Below are 18,831 nucleotides of genomic sequence, written 5' to 3' on the forward strand. Positions count from 1 at the left end.
ACCTCTGCAAGAAGCTGAGGTGCGCCCTGATCTCAACTTACAAAAGTGACTGAGTGACAGCACTGAGAGGTCAGTGCCACTGAAGGGAAAGTTTAATGTTCCTCATGGTTTCCTGGAAATGAGAGGCACCCACCCCATGCAGGGTCATGAGAAGAAGCTCCAGTGTTGTTCATGAGGCAGAACGGAATATGGGGAGGACACAGGAAGAGACTTCACTGGGGTTTTCATGGAAAAGGCATGAGGGACAGCTTAGGACTGGCTAGCCTGAACAGTGCTGGTGGACCCTGAGTCTTCAGAACTATCCCTGGTTCTCTGGTAACTGGCTCTGGGGTGATTAAGGATGGGAGGGGGAGTACTGGCTTGGGGTTTGGGAGTTACTTAAAGGAAGTGGTTCAGAGTGTGGCCTCAGGGTCACAGAACTTTGGCTGTTAGTTTGGGATGGAATGGAAACAGCTTTAGCTGTTAGTTTGGCCCTGTAACTAATGATCCCAAACAAATACAGAATCTGTAAAAACTCAGAACAGAAATTTATCCAATGACCATGCAGATTTAAATTTTAATCATTTGCCTTGCAATAACTCCTGATAAAGAGTCTGGTGAGACTAACCTTTTCCAGAATCTTGCAAGAGAGAGACTAGAATGGTGCACAGCAATTTTCCTATGGTCCCAAATGCAAGGAATAAGGAGGAATCGAGATGGAATGTTCTACCTGTGCCCTGAGGATCCATCAATGGGTCAGGCTTGAGAAATTCTCATTCCATCCAAGGGCACAACATTTCTAACCACTCAGAGCGCTGGGGATTTGACCTGGGGGCCATAATTCACTTGGTGGAGAACCTGAAAGTGGGAACCCTTTGAAGAAATACAGACCATGTTACTAGGGTACCACTCTACGGGGTTTGCTCATTGCCCATCTTCTTCATCCATGTTAATGGAGAACAAACAGGTAGATGGATCCCACTTCCCTAGGTAATTTCATTGCCCACACTAAACTTTTTAAAAGAACATTATAGGGATGAATTCCTTGGTTCCCAGCCATGTATTAGTTCAGCATTGATCAAACCATGAAATGACTAGATTAAGAAAATGGTCAAAAAGCAGAAAGAACAAGGAGGCCAGGATTCCCCCGTAACTGAATAGTTGGCCTTGGAGAGAAAATGAACTTCCTCCCCCTACTTCCTCTACTCAGATTCCTCAACCCCACTTCTGCAAGGAATGACAGTGCACACACACACACACACACACACACGGGGTTCTGAAATCCTCTGGGAGGGCTCTTCCTGCACCTGGAGTCCCGCGACCCTTCGACTTTATGTGCCTGTAAAATCTCTCCACTACAAAGGGGCTACAAAAGGAAAGACTGAGGCACCAGTAACCCACCCTGGGTCCCTGAGGATAACTGCTCAACATCTGGGCAAAAGCTAAGGGATAGATTAAAAAGGAAACAAAATCTCACTTCTGAGGCCACCAATTTCCATGCATTAAAATATTTCCTGCTGATTGCGTTGGGTTCAAGGTCACATTTTCCTACACCCAACATTATCAAGGATAAGGATTCCTCACTGTCCGTGATTTTTTTTTCCTTATGTAACACCTCTCGTTCCCAACATCAGGTCTCTTCCTCAACCTTTCTTTTTCTTTTCTTTAAGCTTAGGTAGGATGGGAAGCAAAGAGTAGAAGAAGCATTTTCTCTGTACAGTTTAACTAAGAGATGCCTGATAGCTTGGGTTTCATTATCTCATTGATTTTTCATTTGAGAATTCACATCAGTACATTGGCCTGTAACAAAGCAAAAAAAAAAAAAAAGGTCCCAAGAGATGCTCAAGGTATTTTTGTTATTGCTTGACTGAAAACTATCTTTAAAGCTGAGCAAGATAACACCTATTGGTTTATGGCGGCAATAGGTCAAACTGTTGGGTCAGTATTAAATATGCAATTGCTTCTAGGCAACAGAAATTGGATGCATTTATTTAACGCTTTTAGCGTCTCCATACAATACAAATAGATTTTTGGTTCATGGAAGCTTTAATGGAGAAGGCCTTAAAGGGAGCTTTGTTTGTAGAGAATCACTGGGGTAGGGGTGTGTGATAAGTCTATCTGAACCCAACAGTCTTGAACCCCAGGGGAGAATGAGACTCGGTGCCTTTTAGAGGTTTTTATTGTAGACAACTGATTCTTAGGGAATGCGCTTCCAAAAAATGTCAAAGCAAGAAGATGAAGTTCTTTTAGGTGTTACTAGATGGACAGGCTAGGTTTGAAGTTCTTCAAAAGGAAGATTTCTGCTCTTCATTCAGTCCAGTGTCTTAGGGTCAGAAGTATGTGTGCTCAGCAAGGACAGCTAGGAATACTGGTTTAGCTAGACTCCCTCAGAGTGGCTTTCAAGAGTGTGTGTGTGTGTGTGTGTGTGTGTGTGTGTGTGTGTGTCTACAAGAGAGAGACACACACACAGATGAAGTTTAAGAGAAGGAATATATAGGGAGCCTGGATGACTAAATCATGGGCTATTTTGTCCACCTGAATTTATGCCTTTAATTTTTTTTATTACACACAGAGAGATTGTTTGCTCTACAGTGTCCTCTGAAGGCTACTCAAAATTTTCTTTTCTAGCATCTCCTACCTATAACTTAAATATTTATTGCCTAAACTACAAATACAAGCTCTCCAAGTGGTCACAGGCCAGCTACTTCTGTATCTCCAGACTCAGTAGTTGATGCTAAATAAACATTTGCTGAGAAGCGAATACATTGGCTTTAGATAAGCCCCATAGATCAATATTGCTGTTGGTTCCATGACTGCCCTCCACGTCTGGACGCTGCTCCCGCCGTAACTGAACAATCTTTGTATCCAATGAGAATTCACCTAGGCCAGGCCCGGGTTCCCCTGTACCACTGGGCTTTGGGAGGAAAAGGTCAGGAGAAAGATTGGATTCCTAAGACCCCTTCTGGTTGCCTCATTCTTTTTTCTCTTAGCTGCACACAGGAAGAGTTCTGCTAAAGCCCTTTTCTGGTTCTGAACAGAAGGTCCTGTTGTTTGCCACGGCGTCTGAAGGTCTCAGCGGGCTGTCTCCGAGGGGTAATGAACGCTGAATGCCACGTTCCCAGAAGCAGCTATTACAACCCGGGCACCGAGGTTGTAGCCATTGATTTTCTCCTCGATCGCACAGTACTGAGCATTTAATGAATGGAAATCCCAAACCTATTTCCAAATAAATTACATTCCCAGGGCTGCAACTTGTGGTGGTTTCTTCTGCAATTGGAAAACCGCTTTTCTGCTTTTTTAAATTGCACATCAGCTTGTGACTGGGGATGCTCATCGACTAGCCCCTTTTCACATGTCTCGGTCCATGCTGGTCCTGGTTCTAGTCAAGGGTCACAGGACTCAAAGGTGCTGCTGAACCGAGGGTTCTCTTCACTGTCCTGGCATTGGGTCTAAAACGGATGCAATTCCAGTGTGATATGGGCATTTAATTAACCAGATAAATAACACTCCCTTATCAGTACCTATCCACGGCTCAATTAATTACGACACAGCATGTTGTTTTTTTTAAAAAATCCTTAATCGGTTCTTCAACTTAGATTCTGGCTTCAGAGTGCCTGTGAACCTTCTAAAATTTAAGCACTAATTATTCTGTATGTAAACAATTGTAGGGGTGAGGGAATGTAACTTCTTAAATTTCACAAGGGTCTGTGATTAAATAAGAGGTTAAGAACTATTCATTTTCCTAATTGGTACGTGAGAATACACTAGAACTGTACATGGCTTTGAAATGTGCAACAATGGCTTAACTGAGTTTTGTATCTTTCTCCTTCAACTTTCTAAATACTTCTTAAAGTGTTCTTACACAGATACTCATTTACAACATTTGACAAACAATCCTTAAAATTTATGACAGGAAATTAAAATTAAAATTTAAATATGTTACAATTAATCATGACTTCACCTTGATGGGTATTTGACTAATAGCCCTAATAGCCTAAAAGCTGTTCAGTTATTGCTGTTGATGGTGGGATCCTCTGTCAACTTTTTTATTTTAAAAATGGAAAACTTGGGTGTTACAGGTGTTTGCCTATGCCAATATTCTGTAATAACCTAAATGGGAAAAGAGTTTGAAAAAGAATAGATATATCTATACATACAACTGAATTACTTTGCTGTATACCTATACATTGTAAATCAACTATAGTCCAATATAAAATAAAAAAATTTTAAAAATTAAACACTTGGGTGTTATCCATGCTTGCCTATGTCCAAACTCGTTGAGCTGTACACTTTAAGTATGTGCTGTGCTCGCTTAGTCGTGTTCCCCTCTTGGTGATGCTTTGTACTGTAGCCCGCCAGACTCCTCTGTCCGTGGGATTTTTCTGGCAAGTATACTGGAGTGGGTTGCCATTTTCCTCCTCCAGGGGCTCTTCCTGACCCAGGGGTCAAACCTGACTCTCCTGTGGCTCCTGCACTGCAGGCGGATTCTTTTACCTTCTGAGCCACGGGGGAGGCCTTAAATATGTGCAGTTTTGTATGTCAATTTCACCTCAGTAAAGTTTTTCTTTTTAAAAAAGAAACCCAAACAGAGGAACAATGATGACAGAGAATAGATCAGATAACTAAAAATAGGGCTTTACATATTTAAATTATACCATCAGAACCATGACTTATGAAAAAAATCAGCCTGAGTGTTGAAACAGCAGTGGGAATATTTCAAAAATAACATACAAAAATAACTTTCCTTAAATGATGAATGTTAGTGTTTGATAAATGAAAATCTCGGTTATTCTATTTGCACTCTAGCAAACACGAAATCTGAAGTTCTGAGTGGGTTCTTAACAGGTTTCCAGAATCTGGAATGGGGAAGAGTTTATAACTTTGCAGCCTCATGGCATGAGTCCTGATGGGCCTCAAATATTCAAAGTTAGAATGAACTCAGCTTCTCTTCCTGGATCTGGAGGGAGGGGGCAGAGACAACTTACACCAGCATCCCTCTGCTCTATGAAAGCGGTTTTCAAACTGGCTACACATAAGAATCAACTGGAGAGCTTTCAAAAATCCTCATGCTCAGGCGACACCCTGACCAATTAAATCAGAATTTCTGGGGGTAGGGCCCAGACACTGGCATTTTATAAAGAGTCCAAGGTGAATCCAATGTGGGGTCAAGGTTGAGGACCACGTCAGTAGCAAAACATTAATTATTTTAAGATCCAATTTATACTAGGACTTCCCTGGTGGCACAGTGGATGAGAATCTGCCTGGCGACACAGGCAATATGGGTTTGATTCCTGATCCAGGAAGATTCCAAATGCCATGGAGCAACTACATCCAAACACCTCAACTACTGAGCCCGTGTGCTGCAACTAAAGCCCATGTGCCTGGAGCCTGTGCTCCAAAACATGAGGAGCCACCTCAATGAGAAGCCTGAGCACAGAAAACATGAGAAGCCACCTCAATGAGAAGCCTGAGCACAGAAAACATGAGGAGCCACCTCAATGAGAAGCCTGAGCACAGCAACGAAAAGTGTAGCCTCCGCTTGCAACTAAAGACTGCATGTGGCAATGAAAACCCAGCCCAAACAAAAATATATAAATAAAATTATATTAAAAAAACTCACACTAGGCTCTTACTTGGCTTCAGAATATTTTAAAGACTGCTAAAATGTCGTAGTTTGCATGGATCACCACACTTCAGATATTCATTGATAACCATCTACGGACACCTCAGAGATAAACTGGGTGATTGCTTCCAGACCACCAAAATAAAGTGACTGTCACAAAAATGAGAGTCACATGGATTTTTTGGTTTCCCAGTGCATATAAAAGCTATGTTTACACTATACAGTAGCCTATTAACTCCGCAGTAGCATTGTCTAAGAAAACAAGGTACATACTTTAATTAAATATACTTCATGGCTAAAAAATGCTAACACTCATCTGAGCCTTCTGTGAGTTGTAATCTTTTTTACAAGAGTAACATCAAAGATCACCGATCACTGCTACTGCTGCTACTGCTAAGTCACTTCAGTCATGTCCGACTCTGTGCGACCCCATAGACGGCAGCCCACTAGGCTCCCCGTCCCTGGGATTCTCCAGGCAAGAACACTGGAGTGGGTTGCCACTGCCTTCTCCAATGCATGAAAGTGAAAAGTGAAAGTGAAGTCGCTCAGTCGTGTCTGACTCTTAGAGACCCCATGGACTGCAGCCTACCAGGCTCTTCCATCCATGGGATTTTCCAGGCAAGAGTACTGGAGTGGGGTGCCATTTCCTTCTCTGTCACCGATCACAGACAACCATAAAAAATACAGTAAAAATGAAAAAGTTTGAAGTATTGTGAGAATTACCAGACCATATGACAGAGACACAAGATGAGCAAATGCTGTTGGAAAAATGGCACTGACCGACTTGCTCAATGAAGGGTTACCACACAAACCTTCAATCTGTAAAAAACAGAGTATCTGTGAAGTGCAATAAAAGAAACCATAAAAAAACAAAGTTCACCTGTATATCTTTTTATTTGTGCAGAGTTATTAAAAATAAAAGGGGCTAAATGCACTTGAATCCAGAAATAGAAAAAGACATTCAGTGGGAAAAGTGGTGAAATTTGAATAAAGTCTGTAGTTAAGTTACTCACAGTATCAATACCAAGGTTAATGTCTTAGTTTTGATACTTATCACACAGTATTTATGATATTCACATTAGGGGAAGCTGGGTAAGGGGTATATGAGAATTCTGTACTATCTTTGCAGCTTTTCTGTATAACCAATTATTTCTACATAAAAATTTTAAAAATTGAATTACAAAAAACAGAAGATAGACCTAGTACTAATCCTGCATTGATTAACTAACGGTAGGAAATATCCCTGGACACAGAGTCTGGCACTGTGGCCTTGGACACTATTAATGAATGCAACTTAGGGGTGAAAGGAACTTAGAGAATCTTCCAGTTTCGTCTACATTTTGTTTCATATTTCTTTTCTCCATGCCCATCCAGAGCCTACGAAATGTCATCAACAGCATTTCACACTGAAAGACTCACTGACTATACACCAGTCACATACTGTACTATTAGGAATTATAACACTGCTGGCAACTCCTAACACTAGTGCAGTATTTTATAGCTTATAGCACTTTTTTCTTCTTTTTTTTTGGCTGCACCATGCAGCATGAGGGACCTTAAGTTCCCTAACAAGGGATGGAACTGGTGCCCCCTGCACTGGGAGAGTGGAGTCTTAACCACTGAACTGGCTGGGAAGTCCCTACAGCACTTTATAAGTCTTGTTTTGATCTGAATTGGGAAAAAGGCAAATGCATGGGGTATGCCATGGATTGTGATAAAGGATGAAAGTTCAACTGCATTTTATTATTAAATACACAGTGTAGTACCCGCAGAAATCACACACACACAACCACACAACCCTATACACATGCATAATTAGAATATCCAGTTATTAAATGATCTGGCATTACTGTCTAGCAGTGCGCAGTGTGAGAGCTGAGGCAGGATACAGGACAAGGACAGTGGTTACCGACGTATTATCACCACCCTAGACACTTCCCTGGTGGCTCAGACAGTAAAGAATCTACCTGCAATGCGGAAGACCTAGGTTTGATCCCTGGGTCAGGAAGATCCCTTGGAGTAGGGCATGGCAACCCACTCCAGTATTCTTGCCTGGAGAATTCCATGGACAGAGGAGCCTGTCGGGCTACAATCCATGGAGTCACAAAGAGTCGTACATGACTGAGCACCTAAGCACACCACACAGACCAAGCCTCACCCACAGGTACCATTCTTTGGTCACAGCTTTCATTCATTCCTTTCCCACCAAGAAAAGGAGCAAAGGTCAGATGACCAAAGAGGCCATGAGCCAACGCCTTGGCCCCAGGTGTGGTCAGCCCTTGACTGACAATGGCCTGAGTCACAGCCACCCCTGCCTTCCCTTTGTTCTGTCTCCTCATCCTGGTCTCTCGGAGGCTGGTTCCTGGTTTCCTAGGGGTCCCTGATACTCACTGTTCCCTGGTGAGTCAGGCCCACCTGCCATCTCTTTTCCAGGAACTGTCTGCCAGCTGCAAAGTCTTGTCTACCGATCTCGGCTGGCTGTCCACCACTTCTACCATCGCCAGAGGAGCCCTCCCACCCACACCCAGGTGAAGAGGTTGGTGGTGGCCACTCTTCCTCTGGACGATGCCAGACGATGGTTCATATCCTGCCTATCACCCCCACCCTCCCCAACAGGGCTCTCCAGCTGCCAGTTCACAGTCCAGGGAGAGGGACCCTTCCCGCCAGCCTGCGTGCCTCCAGCCTGCGTGCACGTGTACACACACAGACACAGGCACACACACACAGACACACACACACTTTCCCCACCGGCCCGGGGAGCCAGGAGGTCAAGACCTGGAACAGACAGACATAAACACACACACACTTTCCCCACCAGCCCAGGGAGCCTGGGGCAGACAGGCTCCATTCGATGGGACAGGTGGGTGGTGCTGGGTGGTTTTCCTGCTTTCATCTCTCCTGGGAGCAGAGGGACTTTCTCCCTGATGTTCATTTCTTCCTGGCTGGTGCCATTAGGGCTGTGATCTGAAACCTTCGGCAGGTGTATTTTTTCCTCCTGGGCCCAGGACAATCACCTCATTCTCTGACTTGTTTATCCAAAAGGGAAGTCGAATTGGGACCCATCTTGAGTTCACTGGCTCTCTGAGAAGAGGAAACATACTTGGGAAATGTGAACAATGGGATATGATGAATTGAAACTGTGGTTTCCTTCTAATTAGTGAAAAATGTCTGAGTACCAGTTGAGAAGGTTACAGTGGTTTTCAGGAGAAAGGGTAGAAAACAAGTACATTCATGAAAGTGGTTATTCTCCATGTATATTTGTACATTTGTCTTAAAGCATTTTTGAAAATTACTTCGCTGGCTCTTTCCCATCACAGCCCTCCAGGTCACAGCCCTGTTTACGAGGTCCCACCCGCAGGCACAGCAATCCTTCTAGACCAGGAGCAAGCAGTCCTGCCTCCCTTCCGGCTCTGTTCTCCGAGGCTCCAGGGCCAGGGGAAGCCTGTTCCTCCCGACTTTCTGGAGCCAGGTGTGACTCTGCCCCCAATACTGCTCACACTGCCACCTGAAAGGTTGCTGATTTAGAGGGTTGATAATCTGCCCAGTCTGCCCCAGACAGTCCCAACTTACACCCTCTTTTACCCACAGTGTCCTGATATGGATGATAAATGCTACGGCCGCCCCATCCACCTGCGGCTCCCGGAGGGTCCTCGCACATATCCACCTGATCATCTCTCCCACCGACCAATGTGGATGCCTCCAGTCCTTGCTCTTGAGCCCAACCTGCTTCAGTGGGACCTGCCTCCCAGAGTCGTCTTGTCCAGATGCTAACCTAACCCTAATCTATTAATGTTTTAGGACATCATCTCTGTAATTCTAAGGATCTGGAGGAGCATGTATGCAAGTGTGTGTGTGTATGTACAGAGGAGCAAGAACTGTAAAACATTTGCTTAGAACAGTGTATCGAGGAATTTGTGCAGGTGTACACCGTACTCTTTTATTAACAATATATTAAGAAGGAAATTGAAATTTTAGTAAAGATACTCCTTCCTTGTGTTGCAAAACACCACTTTAGAGAGCCAAATTGAAAGATCACTGAACACAAATGTACTTTTCATCAGATGAGCAGTCTGAATTTTCCATTTTTATAGTCTACTTCATCGTTGACAGTGAAACTGCACAGATAACTCTTCATTTTGAATTTATCATCGCATTGACTTCCTGTTATTGTTATTCCAGCACTGGAAAGAAATGCTGCATTTCCAGACGTTTTCGTTTAACGCTAACAGAAAACAAACCCAGACAAATCTTTTTTTAAAAAGAAACATTTCAGTTCTGAACACGCACCGGCTTGATTATAAGAACTGGTTTACCTAATAATTTCATAATATGAGCATCATCCTAATTATATCCCTTGGCTGTTCCAGGCATGATCACAAGGCCTTTGAAATTCAAATGATGAACTTGGACTGACCCTGAACCATGAGACCTACGTGGCCTGCAGCAGCCTCCACTGCGGACAGTTGAGACAGTGCGATTTCAGGTTCCACATTTTCCCTTCGGGTTCTCTGAACACGTGGGTACTTACGTCTCATCCGTGAAGGCAATTCCAAAGTATTCCTTCTCCTTCAGGTTGAAGTGAGAGGCCACGAGGTCAAGCAGCTCCTTGGCCAAAAGCTTGGGCTGGAGAGAGAACAAAATGGGAGAGTAAGAGACGAGAGATTCCGTTTCCTGAAACATGCGATCTCAATCTCATATTTCTTGAAGGGAATGTCTCAAAGTTCAAGAACATCGATACACATGGTTTTTATAAAACCCAAGGAGTTGACAGTGAGGACAGGGCCATCAGTGGACTGAGACCTTCTGCCTTGTTTCCTGGTAGTTTGTTCTATCAACAAATGCTACTTGCTCATTGACAAGGCTGTCAGAGCTCACAGCTCTCCCCCCCACCCCCCACAGGAGAACATTTTATACTGAGTTGACATGAAGATATCTTATTAAAAAAAAAAAAAAATATATATATATATATATATATATATATATACACACACAAGAAAGTGAACGTGAAGCCGCTCAGTGATGTCCGACTGTTTGCGACCACATGGACTGCAGTCTACCAGGCTCCTCCGTCCATGGGATTTTCCAGGCAAGAGTACTGGAGTGGGTTGCCATTTCCTTCTCCAGGAGATCTTCCCAACCCAGGCATTGAACCCGGGTCTCCCGCATTGTAGGCAGACACTTTACCATCTGAACCACCAGGGAAGTCCCTTATATAAATACATAGTCATACATATGTAATGGGCTACCCCGGTGGCTCAGATGGTAAAGAATCTGCCTGCCATGCAAGAGACATGGGTTCGATCCCTGGGTCGGGAACATCCTATGGAGAAGGAAATGGCTGCCCACTCCAGTATTCTTCCTGAGAAATCCCATGGACTGAGGAGCCTGGCAGGCTACAGTTCATGGTGTCACAAAGAGCCAGACAAAACTAAGCAACTAACACTAACATATGTAATATATATATGCTGTGACATACATCAAATATATATTGCATAACACAAATGTTATATAATACTATAATATATTAATACTATAATTAATATATTATAGAATGTGAAGATAGATATATTGGTTTGGTCAATAAGCTCATTTTGATTTTCACATAAGATATAATGGAAAAACTTGAACTTTGTAGCCAACCTAATATATATATATATATACCATGCACTTATATAGTATTTGCTATGTGCTATCTGCTATGTGCTAGGGCCTATTCCAAGCACATTACAAACACCAGCTTCTTTAACCCTCATCACAACTCTATAAGGTGGTTCTATTATTAATTCCATTGTATGGGGAGGAAACAGGTGCCCAAAGATTAAACATCTCTAAGTACTGTAGTTGAGATTTGAACTCTGGTTCCAGAGACTACCCTTGACTACTCTATGTGTGTGTGTGTGTGTTAGTCGCTCAGTCATGTCCGACTCTTTGCGACCCCATGGACTATATAGCCCACCAGCCTTCTCTCTCCATGGAATTCTCCAGGCAAGAATACTGGAGTAAGTTGCCATTTCCTTCTCCAGGGGATCTTCCCAACCCAGGGATCAAACCAGTGTCTCCTGCATTGGCAAGTGGATTCTTTACCATCTGAGCCACTTGGGAAGCCCTGATCATTCTATATGCTCCCATAATTTAAAATTCAAATAATAAGAGTAACTTCCTGACAGAAATGTTAACATTAAGGCCAGAGAAACTTGAGAATAGTTATTTAAGAATAAACCAAAAATTTGCCTTTCCAAGAATATTTTTATCATCAACTCTTTCCTGAACATCTCTGCCAATCTAAAGGAGTGTGTCAGAGCCTTAGGTATGAAATCATTGTAGCTGTTTGCATTGTCAATACATCCATCACTCTGGCCTATCACTGTTAAGATGACCACAGACTACCAGGCAAATATTTTATTTTCTTGGGCTCCAAAATCACTGTGGACAGTGACTGCAGTCATGAAATTTAAAGGCGCTTGCTCTTTGGAAAAAAAGCTATGACAAATATAGACAGAGTATTAAAAAGCAGAGACCTCTCTTTGCTGACAAAGGTTCACATAGTCAAAGCTATGGTTTTCCCAGTAGTCATGTATAGATGTGAGAGTTGGACCATAAAGAAGGCTGAACACCAAAGAATTGATGCTTTTGAACTGTGTTGCTGGAGAAGACTCTTGAGAGTCCCTTGAACAGCAAGGAGATCAAACCAGTCAATCCTCAAGGAAATCAACCCTGAATATTCATTGGAAGGACTGATGCTAAAGCTCTAATACTTTGGCCACCTGATGCGAAGAGCTGACTCACTGGACAAGACTCTGATGCTGGGAAAGACTGAGGACAGGAGGAGAGGGTGGCAGAGGATGAGATGGTAAGATAGCATCACCAACTCAATGGACTGAGTCTGAGCAAATTCCAGGAGGTAGTAAAGGACAGGGAAGCCTGGTGTGCTGCAGTCCACAGGGTCACAAAGAGTCAGACACGACTCAGCAACTGAGCAACACCACCACCACCAGCTTCAGATGTAGGAGGGGAAGGAAAGGCTGATAATAGAGATGTGGAGCCAAAAGGTGTCAACTATTTATAAATTGCCTCCAAGATCAGGTTTTTGTAGATGCATTGCCTTTATTCTACAACAACTGCCCTGTTCCAGCAAGTATACTCGCTGGATGTCTCTAAGCACAAAGCAAAAAAGAATGCAAGAAGAGAAAATGTGTGTGTGTGTGTGTGTATTTCCATTAATGCAAATTAGTATACCATTCCTGAGTAAATTTCCTGTTCTGATGGTTACTTTGTTCCATTTTTCTATTAAGAGGGTGGATAAGATGTATAAATCAAGAGCTACATAGCAGGACTTCCCTGATGGTCCAGTGGTTGAGGGTCCACCTGCCAGGGCGAGGGACACGGGTTCGATCCCTGATCTGGGAGGATCTCATGTGCCACGGAGCAACTGGACCTGTGCACTGAAACTACTGAACCAGTGTGCTGCAGCCACTGAAGCCTGAAAGCCTAGAGCCTGTGCTCCACAATAAGAGAAGCCACCACAGTGAGAAGCCCACGCACAGCAACTGAGTAGCCCCCACTCGCCGCAACTAAAGAAACCGTGTGTGCAGCAACAGACAGCCAACACAGCCAAAAATCAAATAAATAAAAATTAATTTTAACAAAGAGTTACATAACAGTTTTAGAACTAGCATCAGTTCAGTTCAGTCGCTCAGTCGTGTCCAACTGTTTGTGACCCCATGAATCGCAGCACCCCAGGCCTCCCTGTCCATTACCAACTCCCAGAGTTGACCCAGACCCACATCCATCGAGTCAGTGATGCCATCCAGCCATCTCATCCTCTGTCGTCCCCTTCTCCTCCTGCCCCCAATCCCTCCCAGCATCAGAGTCTTTTCCAATGAGTCAACTCTTCGCATGAGGTGGCCAAAGTACTGGAGTTTCAGCTTTAGCATCATTCCTTCCAAAGAAATCCCAGGGCTGATCTCCTTCAGAATGGACTGGTTGGATCTCCTTGCAGTCCAAGGGACTCTCAAGAGTCTTCTCCAACACCACAGTTCAAAGGCATCAATTCTTCGGCGCTCAGCCTTCTTCACAGTCCAACTCTCACATCCATACATGACCATTGGAAAAACCATAGCCTTGACTAGACGGACCTTTGTTGGCAAAGTAATGTCTCTGCTTTTGAATATGCTATCTAGGTTGGTCATAACTTTCCTTCCAAGGAGTAAGCGTCTTTTAATTTCATGGCTGCAGTCACCATCTGCAGGGATTTTGGAGCCCCCAAAAATAAAGTCTGACACTGTTTCCACTGTTTCCCCATCTATTTCCCATGAAGTGATGGGACCAGAACTAGCATATGATCTCGCAATTCCACTTCTGGATATTTACCCAAAGTAAACAAAAACACTAACTTGAAAAGACATATGTACCCTCTTGTTCACTGCAGCATTATTTGCTACAGTCTAGACATGGAAGCAAGCTAAGTGTCCGTCTAGATGAATGGGTAAAGAAAATGTGGTATATACACACAATGCAGTATTATTCAGCCATAAAGAAGAGGGAAATTTTACCATTCACAACGACATGGGTGGACCTTGAGGGTATTATGCTAAATGAAATAAATCAAAAGAGAAACACAAATACTATTTGGTCTCACTTATATGTGGAATCTAAAAAAGAAAATTAAAAACACTTCATAGATACACAGAACAGACTGATGGTTGCCAGAGATAGGGGGGATGAGTAGGGGCAGGTGAACTGGTTTAAGATGGTAAAAAAAAAAAGAGTTACGAGACAGTTTAGTTTCTTATTTTCACTTTTTTGGTGCTACTAAGGACTGTGCTGTGTCCCCCCTCCCAAATTCATATGTGGAAGCCCTAAACCTCGTTGTGATGGTTTTAGGCAGTGTGGCCTTTGGGAGCTGATCAGGGTTAGATGAGGTCATAAGGGCAGGTTCTCATGATGGGATTAGTGTCCTTATAAGAAGAGATCCCAGCGAGCTGGCTTGCTGTCTCTCCACCAGGTGAGGACACAGTGAGAAGGCTGCAGTCTCCAAGTCAAGAAAAGAGCCCTCATAGAGCCCAACCAGGCTGGCACCCAGACCTCGGACTTCCACCCTGCAGAACTGTGACAAAATCAGTGTCTCCTATCTAAGCCTCCAGGTCTATTGTATTTGTTAGGCAGCGACTAAGACAGGGGCACTTCCTTTGATCCAACAAACATTTATGGAGTGTCTAAAATGTGTAGGGCACTAGCGAACCCTGCAGGAGATACAAAAATGCACAGCACACAGTACTTGCCAATAGGCCCTCAGACTCTCTTTAGGGCACAGAGTAACAGCTAGTGTTCATTGCAAAAAGCCAAAGCAGATGGTCCCATCTCTGCTGCCTCATCCTGGGCTCCCAGCATGGCAGCCTCGGGGTCTCATCACCATCAATTTACCAATGAAAATTGCCAAAAATGATGACAGTGGTTTTGAAGCAGGGGCAGAGCTTCCTCCCCCCAGAAAACATAAATCAACAGGAGAATCCATTTTGATAAATCAATGTCATCCCATATGCTATGCTTCCATTCACACTAAGGAAGGCAGGGGAGTCAATGTGGCACATCTCAGAGCATCATTAATGAGTGACAAGTAGGATCAGAGGGGAGGAGGGCTCTTGAAGCTTCAGGCTGTATTTGTTAAGGGATGCTGTGGGGCTGTGTTGCTAGCATCACCTCCATCCCCACAAGGCACCTGGCTGCCCAGATAACAAGTATTTAATGCAGAGGCTGTGACCCAATGGAGGGAGGTAAGGCTGATTTTTACATTGCAAAGTACTGTAACTCATCCTTCCAAATGTTTGCATCCCTTTCAGAACAGTCACAGCATTTCTATAATCTGCTATTTCTTTAAACATTTTGATCATGTTTGGGGTCTGCCTTTGAAGCTGGTGTCTCATGTGTAAAAGCATCCTCACTGGTCTTGGAACAGATTTTATATTTTTTTAAATGGCAAAAGTCACATGAGGCCAACTCTGGTGAATGGTGATAGAGGGTGCACGGGGGGAGCACACTGGATCAAACTGTTTTCTAAAATGAGGTGTGACTGGTAATTCATTATTTGTGGGTTCTTAGAGGTAATGGGGAGATTCCCAGCCCAAACTTGGAAATGATGGAAATAAGATTTCCTTCTCTTTGAGAGTTAAACTTGAAAGCCATCATCTCAAGAGAAATGACCAGAGGTATACAAATTTACCCAAGAAAAGAAGCGAGTTAAACTTGAAAGCCATCATCTCAATGGAATTGACCAGAGGTACACAAATTTACCCAGGAAGAGACAAGAAGTCATCTATCACATGACTAAATACTGTAGTCGTTCCATAGAATGGGCTGAGTGAATGACCAGCCTGTGTGCAGAAGTGGTGGGGAGTCTGGGAAAAGGAAATGAGCTGAGAAAAGTACTGTAGTCTTAGCCCATAGGCCTTAAATATTAATGTTTGAGTCCCAGCAGTAAGGCCTTTTCTCTGTAGAAATGAAGGCATGGGGCTACCTTAGCCAGTCATTTGAAACAGTCAAATTACATATTTAATTCCCCTTCTTCCAATCTCATGCCTTTCAAAGAACTTACTGAGGTACTGTCATGTCCTTCATATGAGTAGTCTCCTATATGATGACATTATCATCTAAATTAAGAGATTTTTGTGAGTTTCCTGGCAGTCCAGTAGTTAAGAATTTACCCTCCAATGCAGATGGTGCAGGTTTAAACCCTGGTCAGGGAGGTAATAATATCCCACATGGCTCAAGACCAAAAAAGCAAAACATAAAACAGAAGCAATCTTGTAACAAATTCAATAAAGACTTTAAAAATGATCCACATTAAAAAAAATCTTAAAAAAAATAAGACACACTCCTCTTCTACTGTCATGGTGACTGGCAATGCCCTAGCTGGTAGCCGCTCTACCAATGAGAGCAAGCTCTCCCACCCACCTCATGGACGAGTAGCCTGAGTGAGAAATAAACCTCATTGTTCAGTTTTCACCATGACCTTAGGGGTTGGTTTGTCATCAGAGAATAACCTAGCTTATCCAATTGATTCAGGCACTGAAATCTTAATTCCCTGTATGGTAGGTTTAAAGCTATTTATAAGTCAGTGATTCCCTGAACTTGCAAACTAAGACAATATCCCACCTTGATGCGGTGGTGATTAATGAACTTACATCGTTCAGAACGTTTCCTAAACTCATTTGGTGAACACTGCTGGGTAAGCAGAAAGCTTTATGCTATTAGTTACTTTGAAGGGACGTTTACAAAATCTGCTGATTATAATTTGCCAATTACTTGTACTGTAAACATTTGTGGAGCTTTGCAGGATTTGGCTGGGAGCAAGGCCAGGCAGGTGGCCTGTAGACTCGTCAGGTTCTTCAGGACAAATGTGGCTGAGGCCTCAATGCCAATGTGAGCAAGGCAAGCCCTATGCGTTGTGGGTTAGAAACAGCCTATTCTGGGTCACTGGCACCATCCAGGCTCTCCGAGGTCACGATGTTTAAGACTGACTTTCTCTCAACCCATAATGAACTTTGTTCACTCAATAGCTTTTCTCATTTTCTTTTTCTATCTCAGATTCTTTTCCCATGTGCCCTTCTAGGCTTTAAACCATCCTTATAACTGACAAATAGATTTTCTTTATAAATGTCTTACTCTACCATACAGATCTGAGTTCCCAGGGCTCTGGACTATTCCAGTGGGAAACTGTGCACATACCTGCATGGACAGGGTTCCAGAATGGGCCCCGTCTATACTGGCTTCCAAGGTGGGACATGATTGGATTGTAAAGATCAAAAGAACACTTCACAGGGACACATGGCTCTACAGTGCTCTGGGCACACATGATCCTTCTAGCTGACCTTGTGAACTGTCCAGGCAAAGTGTGGCGAGAGGGATCAGCTGACCAGATGGTACCCTAGTTCCTCTCTAGTTCTCCACAGAATATTTTTATTATCAATCACACAGTCTACTTTCCACTTAACATGGCTCCATTCCAGAGAGATGCTCTTAGACAAACTGTGTAACTGCTATGAACCTCAGCATTTTCCTTTATAAAATTATGAACTAGATTGATGAATTAAGACTCCTGCCCTTGGATTCTTTATTCATTAAGCTTTTTATTAAATTTAGTTCCTTCCTTCCCTAAAACCTGCCCAATGTTCTCAAGGGTCTAGTCATTCTTTCTAAAAAAAACTCTGCAACCATTCTGGATCTCCCTGGATCTCTTAAATCTATCAGTTAACATAGCCATCCTTCTTATTCAATCTCGGGCAAGTCACTTGACCTTTCTGCACCTCAGTTTCCTTGGCTGCAAAATGGGGATGGTCTCCATGCCCACATCATAGGACTGCAATGAGGACTGAATGAATTAACACTGACTTGCATTAGGTGCCAGAGCAAGTGCTTGAGACAAAGTGAATGTTCTATGTGTTCACTATTACTTCAGATGCTCTTTATCTCACCTATGAATTATGATAATAGTCTCCTAAATGGTATCAAGTTGTAAAGGCCAGTCTGGTATTTAAGGCCACTCTTTTGATTATAGGGCCTATCTAATCTCACTTTTCTCCAATTCTCTCCCAAAGTGCTCATTTCTGTCTAATCTGTTTGTATCAGAGTGGAAAAAAAAAAAAAAAACACCAATCTCATTTCTATTTTCAAACCTTGCCCACAATATCCTCTCTCCCCTGCCCCCTCCCATTTAAATTTTATTTTGCTCAAGGCCCATGGGCCCACTTCTTGCAGGAAGGACCCTGGATCATCCCATCTCTAAATAGTCTCATTCTCCTCTGAACTCCTCTAGCATTTACCACAGGGATTTCATTCAACCTTGGCATGCATACTCTTATGTTGCAGTAAATTCATTTATTTTTATTATCCTTTAACTTTTTTAAAATTGGGGTACAGTTGCTTTGCAATGTTATGTTGGTTTCTGCTATGAATCAGCTATATAGATACAAATATATCTCCTCCCTCTTGAGCCTCCCTTCCCTGCCATCCCACCCCTCTAGGTCATCATTGAGCTGAGTTCCTGTGTTATACAACAGGTTCCTACTAGCTATCTATTTTACACATGGTAGTGTATATATGTTAACCCAATCTTCCAATTCATCCCCTCTTCATGTCCACATGTCCACTCTCTATGTCTGTGTCTCTGTCCCTGCCCTGCAAATAGGTTCACCTGTACCATTTTTTTTTTTTAGATTCCACCTATATGCATT

At 43.1% G+C, this 18,831-nt stretch overlaps 1 protein-coding gene and 1 non-coding gene across 11 annotated transcripts in view; both read right to left on the minus strand.

Moving 5' to 3' along the window:
- The window catches only part of FRMD4A (FERM domain containing 4A), an 849,800-nt gene that overhangs the window by 162,437 nt on the left and 668,532 nt on the right, over window positions 1-18,831 (minus strand). For all 10 annotated transcript variants that reach the window (XM_059892529.1, XM_059892528.1, XM_059892530.1 and 7 more), the window contains one exon: window positions 10,131-10,225. In XM_059892529.1, coding sequence (XP_059748512.1) covers window positions 10,131-10,225 — 95 coding nt within the window. The remainder of the gene's footprint in view (window positions 1-10,130; window positions 10,226-18,831) is intronic.
- MIR2304 (microRNA mir-2304) lies at window positions 7,372-7,445 on the minus strand. Its single transcript, NR_031113.1, has one exon. It is a non-coding gene; the product is annotated as a microRNA mir-2304 (primary transcript).

Source organism: Bos taurus, chromosome 13 (genome assembly GCF_002263795.3).
Source record: "Bos taurus isolate L1 Dominette 01449 registration number 42190680 breed Hereford chromosome 13, ARS-UCD2.0, whole genome shotgun sequence".
Lineage (NCBI taxonomy): Eukaryota > Metazoa > Chordata > Mammalia > Artiodactyla > Bovidae > Bos > Bos taurus.